The 18,835-nt window shown below is 49.0% G+C and overlaps 8 protein-coding genes across 8 annotated transcripts; 2 read left to right on the top strand and 6 right to left on the bottom strand.

Annotated features, from left to right (window-relative positions):
- Positions 1–289: 289 nt before the first annotated feature.
- Positions 290–2,049, bottom strand: N7518_008613 (NAD-dependent succinate-semialdehyde dehydrogenase; the record flags this gene model as incomplete). The annotated part of the gene is made up of 4 exons (XM_057189540.1): positions 290–407; positions 458–1,727; positions 1,787–1,874; positions 1,927–2,049. The coding sequence occupies 4 exons, from the start codon at positions 2,047–2,049 to the stop codon at positions 290–292; spliced, it is 1,599 nt and encodes a 532-aa protein (XP_057041243.1).
- A 1,379-nt stretch (positions 2,050–3,428) lies between these two features.
- Positions 3,429–4,892, top strand: N7518_008614 (uncharacterized protein; the record flags this gene model as incomplete). The annotated part of the gene is made up of 1 exon (XM_057189541.1): positions 3,429–4,892. One exon carries the CDS (start codon positions 3,429–3,431, stop codon positions 4,890–4,892), a length of 1,464 nt encoding a protein of 487 aa, XP_057041244.1.
- Positions 4,893–5,249: 357 nt separating this feature from the next.
- Positions 5,250–7,211, bottom strand: N7518_008615 (uncharacterized protein; the record flags this gene model as incomplete). The annotated part of the gene is made up of 1 exon (XM_057189542.1): positions 5,250–7,211. One exon carries the CDS (start codon positions 7,209–7,211, stop codon positions 5,250–5,252), a length of 1,962 nt encoding a protein of 653 aa, XP_057041245.1.
- Positions 7,212–7,919: 708 nt separating this feature from the next.
- On the bottom strand, positions 7,920–9,953 carry N7518_008616 (TolB family protein; the record flags this gene model as incomplete). The annotated part of the gene is made up of 1 exon (XM_057189543.1): positions 7,920–9,953. The coding sequence occupies one exon, from the start codon at positions 9,951–9,953 to the stop codon at positions 7,920–7,922; it is 2,034 nt and encodes a 677-aa protein (XP_057041246.1).
- Positions 9,954–11,529: 1,576 nt separating this feature from the next.
- N7518_008617 (histidine phosphatase family protein) lies at positions 11,530–12,189 on the bottom strand (the record flags this gene model as incomplete). Its single annotated transcript, XM_057189544.1, has 1 exon — positions 11,530–12,189. The coding sequence occupies one exon, from the start codon at positions 12,187–12,189 to the stop codon at positions 11,530–11,532; it is 660 nt and encodes a 219-aa protein (XP_057041247.1).
- A 1,221-nt stretch (positions 12,190–13,410) lies between these two features.
- On the bottom strand, positions 13,411–15,578 carry nop7 (mRNA-binding ribosome synthesis protein NOP7; the record flags this gene model as incomplete). Its single annotated transcript, XM_057189545.1, has 3 exons — positions 15,527–15,578; positions 15,375–15,473; positions 13,411–15,311 (listed from the first exon to the last, which is right to left on the bottom strand). The coding sequence occupies exons 1-3, from the start codon at positions 15,546–15,548 to the stop codon at positions 13,411–13,413; spliced, it is 2,022 nt and encodes a 673-aa protein (XP_057041248.1). The 5' UTR covers positions 15,549–15,578.
- A 135-nt stretch (positions 15,579–15,713) lies between these two features.
- Positions 15,714–17,203, top strand: N7518_008619 (GPI-anchored transamidase subunit GAB1; the record flags this gene model as incomplete). The annotated part of the gene is made up of 5 exons (XM_057189546.1): positions 15,714–15,855; positions 15,907–15,971; positions 16,030–16,232; positions 16,288–16,907; positions 16,965–17,203. 5 exons carry the CDS (start codon positions 15,714–15,716, stop codon positions 17,201–17,203), a joined length of 1,269 nt encoding a protein of 422 aa, XP_057041249.1.
- Positions 17,204–17,271: 68 nt separating this feature from the next.
- Positions 17,272–18,240, bottom strand: N7518_008620 (N-terminal L-serine N(alpha)-acetyltransferase NAT4; the record flags this gene model as incomplete). Its single annotated transcript, XM_057189547.1, has 2 exons — positions 17,272–18,059; positions 18,159–18,240. The coding sequence occupies 2 exons, from the start codon at positions 18,238–18,240 to the stop codon at positions 17,272–17,274; spliced, it is 870 nt and encodes a 289-aa protein (XP_057041250.1).
- Between the last annotated feature and the right edge of the window lie 595 nt (positions 18,241–18,835).

Genomic DNA, 18,835 nt, shown 5'->3' on the forward strand with positions numbered 1-18,835 from the left:
TGCCAATTATTAGCTTGTTGTAGGGGAAGGGATACAGAAGGCGGCGAGGCAGTGGATATTTCTGCCGCATTGTGTTCACGGTCAGGTGATCACTATATGACGGAAGACTGTTTAGCCTCATGTAGCAATGGCAAGTACCGCAATATTTGAAGTATATATGCAGGACATAATCTTTGTAAAGCAAGTATTATTGTGTAGAAGAGCAAAATATTCATATGAATCCGTGGTAGATTTTATTCATCTTAAGGCATAATATATAGTTTGCAAATAAATCATTCGTATCCAATTTTTACTCCTGCAGAGGCAGACTCATGCCACCAAAAGTTATAGTCTTGATAGTCATGAACTCATCAATACCATACTTGCTGCCCTCACGGCCGAAGCCACTCTGCTTGACACCACCGAATCTGTAGAAAGGTTAGAGCCTGATATAACAATGTGGGAGATTTTAACTTACGGAGAGGCAACGTCACTAATCAAACCAGTGTTGACACCAACCATGCCAACCTCTAGGGCCTCAGCAACGCGGAAGATGCGGCGAACATTACCACTGAAGAAGTAACCAGCGAGACCGACCTCGGCATGGTTAGCCAGCTCAACAACCTCCTTCTCGGTCTTGAAGGGGAAAAGACCAGCCACGGGGCCGAAAGTCTCCTCGCAAGCGAGAAGCATATCCTTGGTCATGCCGGTCAGAACAGTGGGGTGGTAGAAGTTAGGTCCGAGCGCGGTAGCCCTCTGACCACCAATAACAACCTTGGCGCCCTTGGAAACAGCATCCAGCACATGTTCATGGGCCTTGTTGGCGGCGCGCTCGTGAATGACAGGTCCGTGAGTGATACCGGCATCGAAACCACCACCGAGCTTGAAGTCCTTGACCTTCTCGACAAAGCGTTTGGTAAACTCCTCATAAACACCTTCTTGGATATAGATCCGGTTAGCGCACACGCAGGTCTGACCAGAGCTGCGGAACTTGGAGTTGATGGCGCCGGTCACGGCAGCGTCGAGGTCATCGACGTCGTCGAAAACGATGAATGGCGCATTACCGCCGAGCTCCCAGGAGACCTTCTTAATTGTAGACGCAGCCTGCTTCCCGAGGATGCGACCGACATTGGTAGAGCCGGTGAATGACACTTTACGCACCTCGGGGTGGGTGGTAAGGAGCTCACCCACCGCCGGGGTGTTCTTCGAGGAGGTAACAAAGTTGACAACACCCTTGGGGATGCCAGCCCGGTGCGCAAGCTCAGCGATCGCGTTCGCTGTGAAGGGCGTCTCCTGGGGAGACTTGGCCACGACCGTGCAGCCCGCCGCCAGGGCAGGGCCAATCTTCCGGGTAATCATCGCCGCGGGGAAGTTCCATGGCGTAATCAAACCACACACACCAACAGGCTGCTTAACAGTCATGACCCGGTTTCCGGGGATGGAAGCGGGGATTGTGTCGCCGTATGTGCGGGGTGCCTCCTCACTGAACCACTCGAAGAAGCTGGCGGCGTAGTTGACCTCGCCCTTCGCGTCCGCCAGGGGCTTTCCGTTCTCCCATGTAATCAGCTTAGCTAGATCATCCGCATTCGCAACCAACAAATCGTACCAGCGGCGCAGCATGCGCGCGCGCTCGCGGCCTAGCGTTGTGCGGAATTTGGGGAAGGCCTCGGAAGCGGCCTGAATCGCCTTCTCAACATCGGAGGTATCGAGCTCGGGGCAAGTTCCGATCAATTTTCCAGTCGCTGGGTCTGAATAGGACGGAAAGTCAGCGACCACCTTGAACCCGAATATTCAATTTGGTACCTACCGTAGACATCGAAAGTCTTGCCGGACTTCGCATCGACCCACTCGCCATTAATGTACGCCTTCTGAATGAAAAGCGACTGGTCTTTCAACTGTAATCGATCAGTACGAACCATGGAAATCACATTCGACTACAGATCTTACCTGCGGCGCGCCGTGTTTCATGCTGTATAATCTCTGTGCGTGAGCTGTCGGAGGAATTGAAAAAGGATATCTCGGTCGGGGTCTCAATAATTGGCGAGCGACAGGGCGGATGATGCGGTCCATTATAAATCAAGGTGAGGATGGGCCTTGGAGAGAGAAATCACACGGGAAGATGGAGAAAATTGCGGGGGAGTAGGAGAGTTGGAGATGCCTTTAAAGGGAGCAATTCAGCAATTCAGCAATTCTAGTGGGGGTTAGCTCAATGGTGATTGCTCTCTGCGTCCGAGAAGCACCGAATATGTGTAATGGTAATGTGCTAAAGAATGCGATTCTGGTAATCTTCGAAGCTCCATAGCTTATAGCGGAGATCTGCGGAGTTGATGTCATTCTGCACATAACGGCATAGATCAACGGCTGTGATTGTTGTGGTTGTTGTTATTGTTTCTTTTGTTTTGCTTGATGTTCTGTTGCATTCTGTATTGTCTTTTTTCAAGTTTGATTAAGGAAAAACCAAGTAGAATAGAGAAACCTCTTTCTGTAGAGAATGGTTCATTTCATAGATCTGGTAATTTCGGTAAGTTGGAAATCGGTATTACAGGGCTCGGTGATATAAGCCAATCAAAATTTGAGCTGTGATAAAATACGGGGTTTGTAGCCAATCAAAGTAGAAAATGAACCTCCGGCCTTGAGATAGTGTATGTGTAATACCCCGAGCTCATCCACGACTTACCCTCGAAGGGAGAAGGGTCATAGTAAGTACATACTATCCTCTAATAGAAGTACTCTTCTAAACAAACTTACTGTCAAAGCACTATAACTCTGATAGGAGCAATATGGATACCCCAGAGTGGCAATAGGTTACGGTCTGGCGAGATCCAAGGACTACTCACTCGCGATATGAAACACACATTTGACCTCATTTATTATGTATAAGTAGGTAATTGCATGCTAGCAAGTCTCTACTGATTGTCCTTCCATCTTAGCCAAGCCTTTCGTTTTTGGTCTTGGTCGTTTTAGGATGCCTTGCCCTAAGAAAGCCATTGGATGTAGCAGATGAGATTCTGACTGTGGTCCCCTAGGCAATAACTTCTAGAGGTATCTGAATAGGAAACATGAAACCAACACTCTCGTACCGCCTTGGAAGGAATCATTGGAGCTCGCAAGACCAATCGACAATAATACACCATTTTCCTTCTTCACCCTACCCATCTTTACCATTAACCTTCTTCATTTCACTACTTCATCCTTTTCATCATCATATCCCTTCTTCACCACTTCATCCAACACCTTGAATGTCATTCAAACAAGCTCCACAATCCTGGTTTGAACCCAAGTTAACCCAAAACAGATCTTTACGTTGCTTTGCTTGAAGGTTAGTGCTTTTGAGAATACATACTACAACACACCTCATCAGATTCTCGGCATCTATTCATTCGCTGGGTATAAGCTAGGGCCTCGGCCGTTTCATCTCTTTTACCCCATATCCCCCGGAATCGAGCATCATGACTTCAAATCTCCAGCACACTAACTCTACTCTCCCTGATGAGATTCAGCACATCAGGAGTCCTGCCACTAGGGAGGATAGATGCGATGATTGTCCACCTTCGCTTTCAGTTGGTTCAAAGCTCTGTTCCTCGTTCTCTCTTCGGTGTTCCCTCGATCCAATCCCAGAGATCAAGGATCCATTCCGTCGTCTTCCATGGTTCGGTCTCGAAGAGCTTCTTCTTCATCTGCCAGACTTACCAACGTTGCATCAATTGTGCCAAGCTTCGCCTGCTGTTTCCGACTATCTCAATCACAAAACTGGATTCTTTCCAAAGTTAGTTGAAAGGATCATCGACCACTGGGATCATGAGCGGGGTCTAAACGAAGATACCCGTGTGTTCTTCCGGACACTGGTCTATCTTTGGTGGAAAGAAGAGTCCGTGGCTTCAGGGATTCCTTCGGATGATAATCCATTGCCCGTCAGTTTTCACGATGAATTGGTCTACAACATTAACATAGCAAGAGAGGGCTTCAGTGAGCCAATCAAGGTCGGCTGCATTCGACTTCCGCACTCAACTCCCCCAAAGATTCTTCGTTATCTGCTGAGCCTCGCAAGTCGCATTCGCGGGGATGCACACGCCTTCTTCCACGATGCTATGACTCTGTGCTTGTCTGCCGATATACAGCAGCTCGAAAATCGGAAGTCGCCGTGGCCAAAAAACGGGACTCGACCTCCCGGGATTCCGGTTCACATCGGCACCAGGGCGGGAGGGTATCCTCTCACCTGGTTGGAGGAACAGCGACTGATGCAAGCCTTCTTGAAACCATACATCTTCTCGGTATTGCGACGAATCGTCTGCGAGAAAAAGCTACTAGATACCAGTTCTCCTCCCCCAGACACGAAGTCCCCGCACACGTTGATGTATTTACAGGGGAATTGGTTGATTGATTTCTGGAGGACCTTTGCCTGTTACGGTTGGATGAGGACAGAGCCGATAGAACAGCTAGAGACTGTGCTGTCTTGGATGCACGAAAACAAACCACGCAAGCGAGCAGCAAAGTTTACAATATGTTGCCCGAAATTTACCTCGCTGAGCGACTGCCAACGCTCGCGTGGCTTGGATAATCTCCAACACATCTACCTCCCAGGCTGCTTCTTTGCACAGACTTGCTCAGCGGTGCCTCAATCCGGTGTCAAAATCGCCGGCTTCCGCGGAGAATTCCAGAGGTTTGGTGTCAGCTTCTGGGATATTGAAAGAATGCTCTGGTTAGGACTTGCCCTTCCACGGATGGACCGCTACTTGGAGCGCAAAGACCTTGCCTTTCGGTGGTCGTCTCTGCTTCTATCAACGAATCGAGATGCAACCAAAAATACCGGAAAGACGAATGGCCTCCGATTCCGCAGCAAAACCAAGCCTATCAGTATAGGCAACAAGGTCTCGACTCATGGTACATCTGAAGTATGCAAGACAGTTTCTTGATTCAGTCAGTCATTTGGTTATCAAGAGCGAAAAGAAAAGAGAAAATTCAAAGAAAGGCCCGAGGCCATACATGTCTTGGCCGTGAGGTTTAGCTATTGAAAAAAGGGGAAAAAACATGGAGTACATTCATTGATGGCACCATAATCAAGACATTTCTCCTTCTTTCTGTGTCTTTTATAGCGGGACGTAGCATTGTAACCAGCTCTCTCTAGCTCACTAATCAGGAGCGTGGAATTCTATTTCTACACCAGTCCGAAATGCAGAATTCAAAGCGTCTTCATCAAGCCAGCACTAATTTATGGACGCTAATACAGATTGTGCGATTTCGAGCTCGCTAATTAAAATGAAATAGTCAACCTAGTCGAGCACGATAACCGTAGCATCCCGCTCAATCGGACGTTCATTCCCAGGAGCAACATTTATACCATGAGCTTTTTTCAAATGTTGGTTGAGGTTCCATTTTCGTGAAAACCCATTCGTATGTCGATTGCAAGACCTGAAATGACAGACAATATCCACTTTTCGATGAGGGCCCTTTCCAACGCCTGGTTTAACCGTCTTTGACTCCTGAGCGATGGCTCGTCTTGTGTTTTCTGCAAAAGCCTCTCTAGGTTCTGTCGGCTCTTCCGGGGCTGGGGACGAGGAAGGAACAATTGCAGGAGTCATGTGTGACTTCGAGCGTCGCTGGCCTGGAATCTTCGCTTTGGCATTGGGTCCAAGCCCAGGTTCGGTTTTGCGTTTGCGAGTTGGCTGGCCAACTGGCCGAGGAATTGGCTGAGAACTTAGTGGCTTCGAGTCACTATCGCTCGCGCTCTCGGTGTAGGCATATTCTTCTCGAGCATCTACCTTGTTTCTTTTTCTTACTCGGCCTTCGGGCATTATTCGGAACTCCATATCTTCACCGAAAAGGTCGGCGCATCGCTTTGACGCACGCATTACCGCTGAGCTTGGGAGTCCAATCATTGATGCCAGCCCCATAACTTCACTCCAGTCTCGCAGTTTGAGTCGGCCATTGATGTGATGACTGCTCTCGTGGCCAGTAGAGAAACCACGAGATTGTGCTCGGGTTTGGGAAACGTCTGGCAGATTTTCATCCTTTGTCTCCGGTCTAGTGGATATGTGTGCACTGTTGGAAGGGCGTGATATGTTTCGCTTCTGAGACTCCTGTCGAGCACTTCTCCGACCACGTGATCGACTTCTGCTTCTGAGTTTGCGGCTGTGTCGGGTCTGATGGTCTCCGTCCGAATCACTCCATTGCTCTTCACCAGATTCTTCCTCGAACTTGCGACCCTTCATGGCGCAATGGAGCCCGTATAGCAGCCGGTCAACTTGCGAAATCACATTGCGGACCAACGGACGTAATTGGCGAATGGCTGTGTCGTCGTCGAGGAGGACTGTCGGTCGGAGGGTTCTTACATCAACACGCGCTTCTTCGTTCTCTTCATTTTTCCCCAATTCATCTTCCATCAGTTCCTTCCCGTCATTCATTTTATTCCGGGAATTATGTTTAATTTCTTCCGAATCCCACTCTCGGGCTTGGAAGGTCTCCTTGGAGGTCTTCAGTATGAACGCTGTGATGCATTCTTCCAATCCCGCACTGGGTCGGGGATCGGGTTGCATTTGGAAATTATCAGAGGCATCCATTTCCCTCTGAATGATCTCATTGGCACGGGGAACTGTGGCTGCATGAACAGGCCATGCAGCCCATCGTTTGTTCACACGGAATGGCACTTTGTCGATCCCGGGATTCTCCTGGGCAGTGTCCTGCGCTCGCTTGCGAACCACGTGAGCATTGTAAAGATGAGCTGCCAAATCTCTGGTTCGGTTGGTAACAATTGCATTATAGGCTCCGATGTCATCGGCGTTGTAGTTCCTCCACGAAGTGGCGTGCCCGTCAAATAGATTAGGACGCTCAACTCCAGGTGGCAGGTCAAGACCTCGGTCAACTACGTAGTAGGTTGGGTCAAGTGGAGACTCCTGTGCCCTTTTTGAGTGTATGCGACTTCTGCCACGATTATTTCCCTGGCTTTCGTCATCAGAGTCATTCTGTAACGCCAAGGGCTGCTCTCGCATTATCACGTCAATTTCATTTTCGTTTTGGTCTAGCTCCTCATCCATAAGATCTGCTTCGGAAAAGGGCTCTAGAGGGGCATCTTGTTCGATGGGGCCTCCAAAAAGAGAACTTCTTGGCGGTTCTAGCTGAGAAGAAGGTTGCAAGACATCACTGCTTGGGCCTCCAAATAATGATCGGTGTGGCTGTGCAGATTGTGGTGGAATATTTTCTGGCCAAGTAGACTGGCTCCCATATAAAGATGACATGCCGGGAAGAAACTTTGGTCTCTTATGGGCGAAAGGTTCGGATCTGGAATGCCTAGATGTCACATAGATGCGGATTTTTATTAGACAACATCCGACTTAAGGTCAAAAGAACAACCACTGTCCCAACTCTCTGTAACCGAGACTCTGAATGGTGAATTTTGGGTCTCCTGTCCGACAGTTCGATTGTTCCTGGTTGAAGATGTCAAAAATCCCGGGTGGATCATCGGCACAGTCACGTGATCGATATAATAACACCCAGAATATGTACGCTAGTCCCAAAATGGCAGTGTATAGTTATAATCCGATTTCTGGGAGTTATCACAGTTTAGCGACCGGCCATTGATCCTCGGTCAAGTTCTATAAGTAGAATAAAATGAGCGCGGTTTGCGTCCAAAAGACGACCTGTGGTCTGTAAATCGGCCTCTCTAGTACGAACAGATATACTCTTAACTGATACGTCCACGCTGCTCTATTTTTCAGCACCCTCCGGGTTAGGTTCTAACAAAGGATCAAGTTACGCCATTCTCCTGACTTTAATCTATATTTCGCTCAATGGAACGTACAATAATCTTGAAGAGAGTAATGATAACATTTTCATAGTAATATAGACAGACGGCTCTATTCAATTATCCAAAGCGAATGGAAAGGGACAAGATCAATGAGAGAACAAAGCGAAGCCACCCTACTTTTACATTTTCAAGCCGCATTCTAGAACCAATCGTTAGGAAGAAAGAGCGGCATGGAATCCTCCCAAATAGAATTTGTCAAAGCACGCTTATTGGATCCATCGGAATCCATGATCATGATCTGACCGTAGGGCTGGAAAGTCTCCTCATACAAAGCGCACTCATACTGGAATCCATACATGCCGGAAGACCACATGATTTTTCCATCCTGGCGCCAAACAGCGTGGGCATCGTTGGCGCCGCTGGAAGTCAGAATGCGGAAATTAGTACCGTCAGGGCGGATGGTGCAGACGTCGTAGTTGGTCGGAGAAACCTTGCGGGTAAAGACTATAAATTCACCATCGGGCGAGAAAGAGGGAAGGTTATCCCAGCCGCTGGTAAGCTGGGTAATCTCTCTGGTCTCAATGTCGATCATGCGTAAACCAATCTCTGTTTCGTCGCCGTACTTGGCGGTCTCGGCACCCCACACGCGGTAGACGACCTTCTTGCCGTCGTGAGAGAAGCTGGGAAAACCGGTGTTTAGGTATTTGGTTTGATTGATAAAGAGCTTGCTGGTGGTGAGGACCTCGGTGTGGCTACCGTTTGCGGTGGAGCGTAAAATCCAGCCTCCTCGCCAATCACGCGCCTCAAACCAGGCACCTACTCCGAAGACAATCCACTCGCCGTCTGGAGACCAGCTGGGATTGTAGGCCCCGGCCAGGCCTTCTCCAATTAGAGTAGTGTCGATTAGACTCGTATCATTAGGCTTATATACTAAGGAGGCATGCCTATCCTCTAGATCAAAGGTTGCAATGGAGGAGTTGCCAAGTTGCCTTTCAGTCACAGCCACGCGGTCGTTCGACGATAATTGAGGGAATATATCAGTGAAGCGGTAATCCCATTCGCTATCCCAGCTGTAAAGCTCCTTGAAGAGAGGGCGGATAGACCATACAGCTTTCTCGTAAACCACGTACTTTCCATCAGTAGACCACGAGGGAGAGCGAATAGTGGTGTTGACGTAAGTACCGTTTGTGAGATACAAGCCCTCCTTATCGCCGCCCTTCAGATGGTACCCAATGGTGGAGTTCGTCACGTACTGGGGAAAGGTCTTGACACCAGTACCACCAACCTCGGTTCGACGGTCATTGCCATTGATCCCAATAGACACAATTGTGGAGTTGCCATCTGCCACGAGCTCAGGTCTATGTGCATCCCACGTCCCATTACGAGTCATCTCGTAGAATATGAGGCGCTTGCCATCAGGTGACCATTTGGGAGATCCAAGGCAGTAGGAAGCACGGTGGGCGACAAGGCGCAGATCTGAACCATCGGGGCGAATAATATAAATGCCGAGTTCTTGGGTATGCTCCCAGCCAGCGAGGCCAAGATACGTAGGTTTTCCGTGGCCATCCCATATTGTGTTGCGGTCTGAGGAAAATGCAAGCCAATTTCCGTCTGGCGACCAGGCTGGACGAAAGTGACCGTGCATCATGTCCTCATCTGGCCGATTAGCCGGGGTATCGGTGATGTTCCACTCGGCACCGGTCTCCAAGTTTTTAACCCAAATATTAGCGTTGTAGTTGTTGGCGGTTGAGACATATGCTGCTAATGTTCCATTGGGTGAGATGACAACGCTATCTTCCGCTGCTGGGGATTTCACAATCGGCTGTAGATCGGAGCCATCTGGGTGCACTCGCCAGATATCGGAGTTTCCATCACCGTCACGCTCACTAGTGAAGCTAATCCATTCACCGTCGGGAGAAAACTCAGCGTGGTATTCATAACCGGGATCTTTCAACAGAGGACGCTCGTTGGTGCCGTCCGCGTTGGCGATGTATAATTCTGAGGTACCAGGGGCAATGCGGTTCATCAACAGCAGACCTTTTTTCCCAGCTGCTGCGGAAGGGAGAGGCGACGCAATACCTGCGGTTGGCTTGCTTCGAATGGCATCGCGAGGCAAGTGAGCATGAAGGTTAGCACTGTTGTCAACCTCGGTACCCGCATCTCGGGCATAAGGGCAATTAGCTAACACAGGGACGATGGCGAGGCCCGCGACAATAATAATGCTCAAACGCATTTCGAACGCCGTGGACAATTTTAGAAATACAATGGTCTCAGGGGAAGATGGGTTTTCCAGGGCTCTTCCAATGTTACTCGAAACCAAAAGTTGTCCCTGTACTAATATGGAATGCGGGGATGGAACCTCGGAAGGTGCTACCTACATGCAGGTGGCTGTATATATAAGTTATTAGCCATAGGTTTGAGGGTGTTTACCTGAGCGTTATATAGAATCGTTTGCCTACAAATAATCCATCCATCGTAGGTATTTTCTTCGGGTCAGTGGCACCCGTCAGCAGGACAACAACTTATTACCTTACACTGATTGGTTGAGTGCCTGTATATTCAACGAGTACCCAACATCCTTGCGTTGCTTCATGATAGTTTGACCATCAGAAGAGCGAAATTCGTCTGCAATAGGGTCTAGAACAAGGGTAGACTCTGCATACTTCCTAGAGTAACCCTAACCACGCCATTTGCCACGTCAGGGGCGTCGAATCCATCGAATAATGGTTAAAAGACGCAGAATGCTATTTCAAACTTGCCATTCGCAAATACATATGTTTATTATATGGTTGCATTCTATGCTCAACGTGAAGAAATATTGGACCTCGGCGGGAACTGGTAAACACTTCGCCGAGATACCGGCCTGGGACAGAGGTCCGTATGAGAAGGGTGCTTGAAGAATCGGATTAAGATATACTACTACAGGAAATGAGCACCTCAACAGGAATATTTCAGATTGCTTTAGTCGGGATTCCTGGACAGTGCTTTTCTAGGTTCGGCGTCCTAGAATTTGTTACAAAATCAGATTCGCAATTTGCCACATGAGATTACAGAGCGACAATGGATTACATTCGAGGCATTATTGATAACGACTGGTGAGATGAAATATCGATGGAACCATGAGACATGACCAACCGGAGTCAGCAAAGCGCCACGATCAGCCCGGCCCAGCCTGTTGTCGCATGTAGTACAGCGAAAAGATATCTATTGCTCCTTAGTTTCCAAAATTGGTTATTTCTTCAGCCACAATATATATATAGTATACACAAAACTAGACCCATGTTGTCCACTACATTTTGGAAAGTAGGCGTCACGGAAGGTTACACAGATTGCTCAGCACTGAAAGCTCACATTGAACACAAGAGCCAGCGCCAGGTGCTGGCGGGCTGAGTCTCCGGCACTTTCCTAGGCCTGACTGCTCTTGTTACCAAAATAGGTAAATCCATGAAGGTCATCGAAAGCACTAGCATCGGATTCGTCTTTTTTTGTGCCAGTAATTGATTCTTGCAAAACCCACAAGTTTCTAACATCAAATCCTCAGATCTCCACGGATGGTAACTTCGAAATCTTAGCAGGAGGTAACCTTGGAACCTGTCGGGTATAAATGTGGGGTTGTAGATCGTGGTCGTTTAGACTCGGAGATAGGGCTGATGCGGACTTCGGAAATTTATTTAGACATTTCTGCTGTTTGGACATGGTGAATTATTTCTCATCCGATATGATAGTTACAAAGAGAAAAAGAAATCTAAGCAGAAAAGCACAGGTTCGCTCTATTTCATGCATCAACGGAATCAACGACTTGGACATTCTCACTCCGATTCCACCAGAATTCTCGAATCAATTCTCGAATCCTGATCGAATGTCACCATGAACGTCTTCCACCTTGCTTGTCCGACTTCTGTTTTCTCCTGGCCGATGACGGAGCTCAAAAACCCGCCATGTGTAACAACGACAATGTCAGGTCTTTTGCCATCCTTCAGTTCTTTGAATTTCTGCTCCAATCGACGCTGAATTCGTGCTCCGCGCAGGCTCAAGCTCTCCGGATCGCTGGCATAAAGCCCTTCCTTTGCTGGGAATGTGGGATCTAAATCCAAGATTTCCCATGGGAGATCGTAAAACTCCGAACGTAAAATCGCGATATCTGAGCCAGTATCACATGGCCGAGCGGAGTGTGCCTGCACATCTGGCTCTAACAAAAGGGTTGCTCCATTTTGAACTCCTGCCCCGGAGCCTTGAGCGTAAAACTTCTCATCGATAGTTTGTTGGAAGCCCAGACGTGCTGTTTGAAGAGTGCGTCGGAGCGGAGATGTCATTACTAGGCCAACACTCTCCTTGAACGGAAAGTCTTCACAGAGTTTCAGGCATTGTGCGATCCCTTTTTCTGTCAATGGAGGATCGAGAATGGTTGTGTCGTGGCCGGGGTTGTGTATTCCCTCTGCGTGCCGAACGAGATGTAACCGGAAAGACATTTCGGTGACGGTTGGCCGGTGAGTTTGTGACCGAATGGAGAGGTACAAGAGAGTGATTACAGTGAGGAAAACGATAGCTATGAATCTGATGAATATTTTCATCGTCCTGAATTTGTTGATCGGCAAGAGTAGGCCCCGAGCCTTATATCCGACCTCGGGAGCTTAATCGGACCTTCCTTCCAAATTAGGAAATATCAGCCGCAGCCTTGACACCAACCGCGGGGAGCTTCCGAATGGTGACTTTTGACGAATAAGAAGATATCCTGCGGGTCAGTTTGCTTCGTCTTGGATACGTACTAGCGTTCGATGAAACAAGAAGGTACAGAAGGATGGGATAAGTTATGCACCGGCCACTATCAAAAACAATGATGGAAGAAGGCAGGTATTCTTGAGACAACGTGAAAACTCGTATATGATAGCTGCGTTCTCGATCAAGAACACCAGGTATGGAATGTTCCACCCTTTGGTAGTGATCCCGAGGGCCTTCATACGTCCTCCCCGAGCCTGGGTATAAATGTACGATTCGGACGAACCGTCTTTTCCATCTCGTTTCTTCACAAAGGTATTCTCAAAGTCTAGGCCAGAATCCAGACGATGAATCTAAAGGCCGGCCGCCATGCGCACCCGAAAAGCCCTTCGCTCGTACCATATGTTCCAGTGCCACCTCGGCCACTTTTAATCAACTAATGCCATGCTGAACATCCTTGATACCGAGATTTAGGTCGGACCAAGGTGATTGACCTAGACAATATTCTCAGCAGAAGGAACACCTGTTTATAAAATATGACTAGGAGATCCCACAAAAGTCAACGATCGAAGCCCGTTTTACTGTCGACCTTCGACATCATGGTATTCTTCACGGGTGGGTGCAACAGCATCTGAATCCATATCCTGGCTACGACACGGGACATTTCTATCAATTTTGAAAGCAAGCGACCTGAATGCTATTTCCAAATTCGATTTGCGCGTGTTCGCGTGGATGGCAACATGGGACAAGCGCACGCAAATTTCAAAGACCATTTACTTCCGAGGTCACAGCCTAGGGTTACGATGAATATGTTGTTCCAATATGGCAGGGGCAAAGGTATACATATAACTGGGGTGTCATCCCGTAAATAGCATTAAAACTTCACAAAATTTTTGAGGTGCCTATACATGGGACATATCCAAACCGCAACGCCCGGCAAAAGCACTATCTAACATGCACAATTGATCCGAGCTTTATTTCTTCTCGCCCTTCTCGCCCTTCTCAAGCTTGCGTCTCTTGGAGCGGAGCTTGGCGGACTCATCAGCAGTCTTCTTGTTGGAGTACATCATCTTCTCAAGCAGCTTGCGCTTCTTCCGACTCATCATCATCTTCTGTCTCTCAAGTTCCTCGTCCTCGCTACGCTTCTTCGCAGCGACCTTCTTGGACTTGGAGGACTTCTTCTTGGCAGCTTCATCAGCGGCGGCGTTAGCGGTGAAAGGCAGACCAGCGGCTTCGGCCTCGAGCTCCTTCTGATGCCGAGTGCGGGCAGCCTCATCATCGTCTTCGGACTCGGATGCGGCTTCCTCTTCAAAGCCGCCGAAGTCTTCGACTTCCTCCTCAGACTCCTCCTCGCTCTCGTCGTCAGTGCCGGCGACATCCATGCCTCCATCGACAGACTCTTCCTCGGACTCTTCAGCAGTAGCAGGCTTAGCGTCAGCCGCGGGCTCGTCCTCCATCTCCTCATCGCTATCAGAGGCCTCGGCGGCAATCTCGGCTTCATCCTCCTCCTCCTGATCGGCAAGGGTGGCGCGCGGGTCGTAAGCGCCGCGAGTAGCCTTGACCCAAGGACTCAAGTGGGGTGGGAGAGTGGCACCGGGTGCGTAGAGATCAGCTCGGAGGAGCTTACCCTCGTTAATGCAATCCCAGACCCACTGGGGCTGGATGTAGGTACGGCCAGGAATGCGGGTTCCAGGCTGGACCTTCTGAACAGCGTTCTCATCGGCAGCAGGAATGGCGGGGAGAGACTCTTGGGGAAGTTGGGGGCGATCGACGATTTGGTGAGTGATGCGAGGGTCGGTCTCGTCATTAGTGAAAGCTCCATCACCCAGAACGGAGGCCCATCCAACGCGTTTGCAGCCGAATGAGCGGAGAATGAACTCGAGGGGGGCTTTAGGTGCTTCACGGGAAATGTAGAACACGAAGGGAGCGAAGAGTGCACCGGCCTCGTTGCCGCTCATCGCGGGTTGGGGGAGGGTGTCAGCTTCAGGAGCGGCGGGCTCGAAGTGGTCGATGGCATCGGTTGCCTCGTCGGTAGTGTCGACCATCTCCTCATCCGTGTTCTGGTCCAAACTGGCCTTCTTAATTACCTTGTCAACCTTGGCTTGAAGTTCCTTGGAAACTTCCTTGTTAGAGTTGCCGTTGCTCTGAGCCTTGCTAGCCTCAATAGCCTTGGGCACCTGACCGACTGTCCGGCCCTCAAGAGTGAAAGCCGCCAACTCGGCACCGTTCTCGTCACTGCGGGTATCGAACTTAGGGGGGTATCTCAATCCAATTGAGGAGTATAGGCGGAAGTTGACGAAGCCCAGCAGGGTGGTGTAAAACTCGACAAAGGTAGCCATGATACGGTAATCGACGTCGCCATTGACACGCTGAACGAAACGGTATGGCACAAGCCACATAATGTCTTGGCCCTGGATCGTAGCCTGGTAGTAGATGCCCTTAATAGAAAGGAAGGATCTGCGCAGAGAATTTGTCATGATCAGGTAGTGCTGGAACTCATGGCAAAGGCGCTGACAGAGCGCAACGGTCTTAGAAGGAACATGGTCGGTGGAGGGAAGGGTAGCGAAGAGGAAGAGAAGAGACAGAGCGTCATCAAGATCACGGAGGGCATCGATAAAGGTCGGGTAGCGCTCTTTAATGACATGGTCCAAGGTGAGCTTCGGGGCGTTATTCTTCTCTAAGCGGGAGGCATCGCTGACTTCTCCACGGCCGAGAGAGCGAGCAATCTTCTTCGCAAGTGCCTTCTGGTCACGGAACTTGTTGAGCAGCGGCTCATGTAGCAGATACTGGATGTCCTTGGTGTAATAGAAGGTGGTGTTGGGCGTAGAGGTCTTAGAGGCCTTCTTCTTACTACGGGGCTCGCGAGGGTAGATACCTGATATCGGAATTCATGTTAGTCTTGCGATTCAGATGAAAGACCGATAGAAGAGGCAATTACCCTTGAAGATGCATAGTCGGCGGAAATCTGGCAAAGAGATCTGAAGTTTGCGCACGGCCTGAGTTCTGGTAATGTAGTTCTTGGCTGCGCCAGAGGTACCTGCAAGGACGGTCAGTAGATTCAATTGAAATTGCCGGTTCATTTCAACATACCCTTCTTCTTAACTTTGCCCATGATGAAAAGTGGTTGTCAAAAGATCTAAACGGGCTGCTGATAAGAAGAAGAAAATTTCTCGATAACTTTTTTTTCTTACCGCAACAAAGTGGCCCGTGCCCGAAGGCGGAGAGCGTTGGCTCCATGGGGACCAGCTGGAATCAACGACTAAACCCTCACCCCGTCATGGCTGTAGACCGACGGAAGATTGCTGTATTTGGCGCAGCTTTCGTGCTGCGTCTGCTTCTTACATGTCTTTTTCCTTCATTGCCTGATTTGTTAACGGGGAGAGTCGAAGTCTCAACACCTGTCAATAGCTTCAAACGCCGTACGTGTCTCCGATTATTGACTCCGCATTCTGTAAACTAATTACATGTAGTGCAAGAAGGCCTTTTCTTGTACACAAGAAATGTGTCGCCTTATGATGGTGGCGTCTTCCACCAGGTTCGTGGAACTAGATCCCTCCGACTCCGTTCCTTGAATTGACAATTTGATGATCTAGGCACCGCTCCTGTTACCTCTGTTTGCCCTACTCCCGGATGCGAAGAGCTGGCCCTTGCCAACAGCAATTTTCTACTTCCTTGTCGACCTCATGAACGCGTACGCATTGATGACTATATCTGCGTCGGGTCAGTCAGTCAAATCGAGACTACACTCAGCAGTCCGAAAACATGTCCGATGGGATGGAGTGTCCGTTGCAGCATGGTATAAATCTCTGGCTTCCCCATCATATGTATATCTACATGCTTACGACGGATAGGTTCTTGTTCAATCCCCTCACTATTGCGACATGTTTAGCGCGGTCAACCAGCGTATTTACGACATCCGGAATCCTCTTCGCCGTCTCCAATGCAGTCGGTGGAAATAGCATCAATGCGATGCTAGCCCTTGGATTTGCTTCATACCTGTCTCTGTACCCGGCGCTGCTATTTATCCCGTTGGTCTTGCTATGCTATGACCGGCGGTTGGAGGGACCTAGCCCACCCAGTGCTGGATCGTTCATTATCCAACATGCTATCCTACTGCTGGCCAGTGTGGCAGGCCTGCTTGGCCTCTCCTGTCTGATCACCGGCAACTTTTGGGAGTTTATCTCGGCAACATATGGTTTCCATCTTTTGGTTCCAGACTTGACTCCGAACGTGGGGCTGTGGTGGTACTTTTTTATTGAGATGTTCGACTCATTTCGAGAGTTCTTCCTCGGCGTTTTCTGGCTTCATTTGGCCAGTTATGTCGGGGGTCTCACGGCTCGCTTCCGAAGTCAGCCATTATTCGTGATTACCTCGCTATTGGGTGTCTTCGCCGTGTTCAAGCCATACCCTAGCATCTCGGATGCATCACTGTTCTTCGCATTGCTACCATTATATCGCCACCTTTTCCCATGTGAGTATTTCCAAAAATTGAGCATATCTCAGGATCAGCTTGGCTAATTTGGTACAGTGATGCGTTATACCTTCTTTGCGGGCTCGGCAATCTTGTACTCCAGTCTTCTCGGTCCGGCTTTCTACCACCTTTGGATTTACGCAGGATCCGGAAATGCCAATTTCTTCTACGCCATCACTCTAGTCTGGAGTTTGGGCCTCTCCATCCTCCTGGCCGACACCATCTTTGCCGCTCTCAGAGACGAGTGGGAGCAAGAACACCCAGAGCAAGTGGGCACAGAGGTGCGACAGGTGTAGTGTATGCACGCCACTATCCTCATATCAACTATTAGCATTCAAACCCTTGACAAAGAGATATCCAGCTATTATAATTTCAAAATTTTCGACAAGATCAAATGGTCAACATCCTTTATAGTCCCGTTGCGCAACTTGCGCGGTCGGGGCGAATACTCATCAACCTCATAACCAAGCCGCTCATAGAACCGCCGAGCAATTTCATTCGACTTGAAAACCGTCAGCATAGACTTCTCCAAGCCGACAGCACCAGCGATCGCCTCCATCCGACCCATAAGCAACCTCCCGACGCCCCGTCCCCGGGCCGTCGGCGACAAGTGAATCTCGTAGCAGTAAACAACCTCCTTTCCGTCCTCGTATGTGACCATAAATGATAAGAAGCCAAGCACGTTCCCAGAAACAGTATCAGGCGATGAAATAGATTCCTCGCGTTCCTTCGGGGGTGGAGACGGAGCATTGTTTTCGGCAATATCCCTCTGCTTCTCTCTCGGAACTCGCCCACTAGGATCACTATTATCATTCGGCGTGTCCCGCAAAATCAAATACTTCATATCTGGCAACTTCATCTCCTTCCGCTTCTTGGTACGCGACCAGCCTGCGTTCGACGCCATGTAGGCTTGACTTGAGGTTTGCTCGATCAGATCCAGACATGCTTCCAGATCAGCCGCGGGGATAGTTGCCGCAGAGTAGACATCCACGCGCGACATGGGGGTCATGTCCTGCTGTGGCTGATCTTGAGATGGATGTGGTTGATCAATCGCATCATTTTCAGCTGAATCTCCTACTTGCGTCGGTGGAGTCACGTATTGGGCGATGAAGTCGCTAATGGATAATGCGTTGGTCTGTTCGACCAGTGGGACTAAGGGATTATTAGCACGCGTCGCCATTTGGTTAACGCAAATCAATAAAACATGTTTTGAGGATGAAATATGCTTGTGACAGTGGTGTATTTACTCACTTTTGCTGGACACGCGTCGGGTTGTGGTTCGCGGTGTTTTGGCTTTAAATTTCTCGACTCGGCCTTCTTTCACGGACGGCATAGTCCAAGAATATGTCAGAGGAAGATAATTTCTCAATTCAGCTTGTATGACAGGGTTTTGCGTTTCATAGTTGAAGGATGTTCTGGTGAGGGGCCGGGACCCCGGACTTTTGACGGGAAGTTATATGCCCGATTTTAGTTGTCATACATATAGTTATCCCCTTCTTGTCCTTCATCTTATATTTTTACCTTCTTCATTCCTAGAGAACAATCCTCATTTCTTGCTATCCTTCCGTCTTTGAATATCAAATCCTTTTAGTCTCATTCTCTTTGCTCTTCTCCCTGGATACGCTCCTATGCCACCATGTTCGCCGGTTAAACCACCTAGATGCAATCCCAGCGCATCTAACAAGGCCATTATGCTGTGAGAAGATCACCTGTTTCTTAGCGGATATATGATCCGCGGCAGCCGAGTCACCAAATTACATATTTCCCTACTCAACCTTGTGATTTGATATATATCCCAAGGTTCGAAAGGTAATATGTCCTACCAGTTAATAATTCACATCATAAAACCTGTATAGGAGCTCTTGGCTACCAATAAGCATGAAGCAGATATCCACCTTCTTAATAATCCTTTCGTCATGAGGTCACTG

Source organism: Penicillium psychrosexuale (assembly GCF_028828465.1).
Source record: "Penicillium psychrosexuale strain IBT 29551 chromosome Unknown utg000004l, whole genome shotgun sequence".
NCBI lineage: Eukaryota > Fungi > Ascomycota > Eurotiomycetes > Eurotiales > Aspergillaceae > Penicillium > Penicillium psychrosexuale.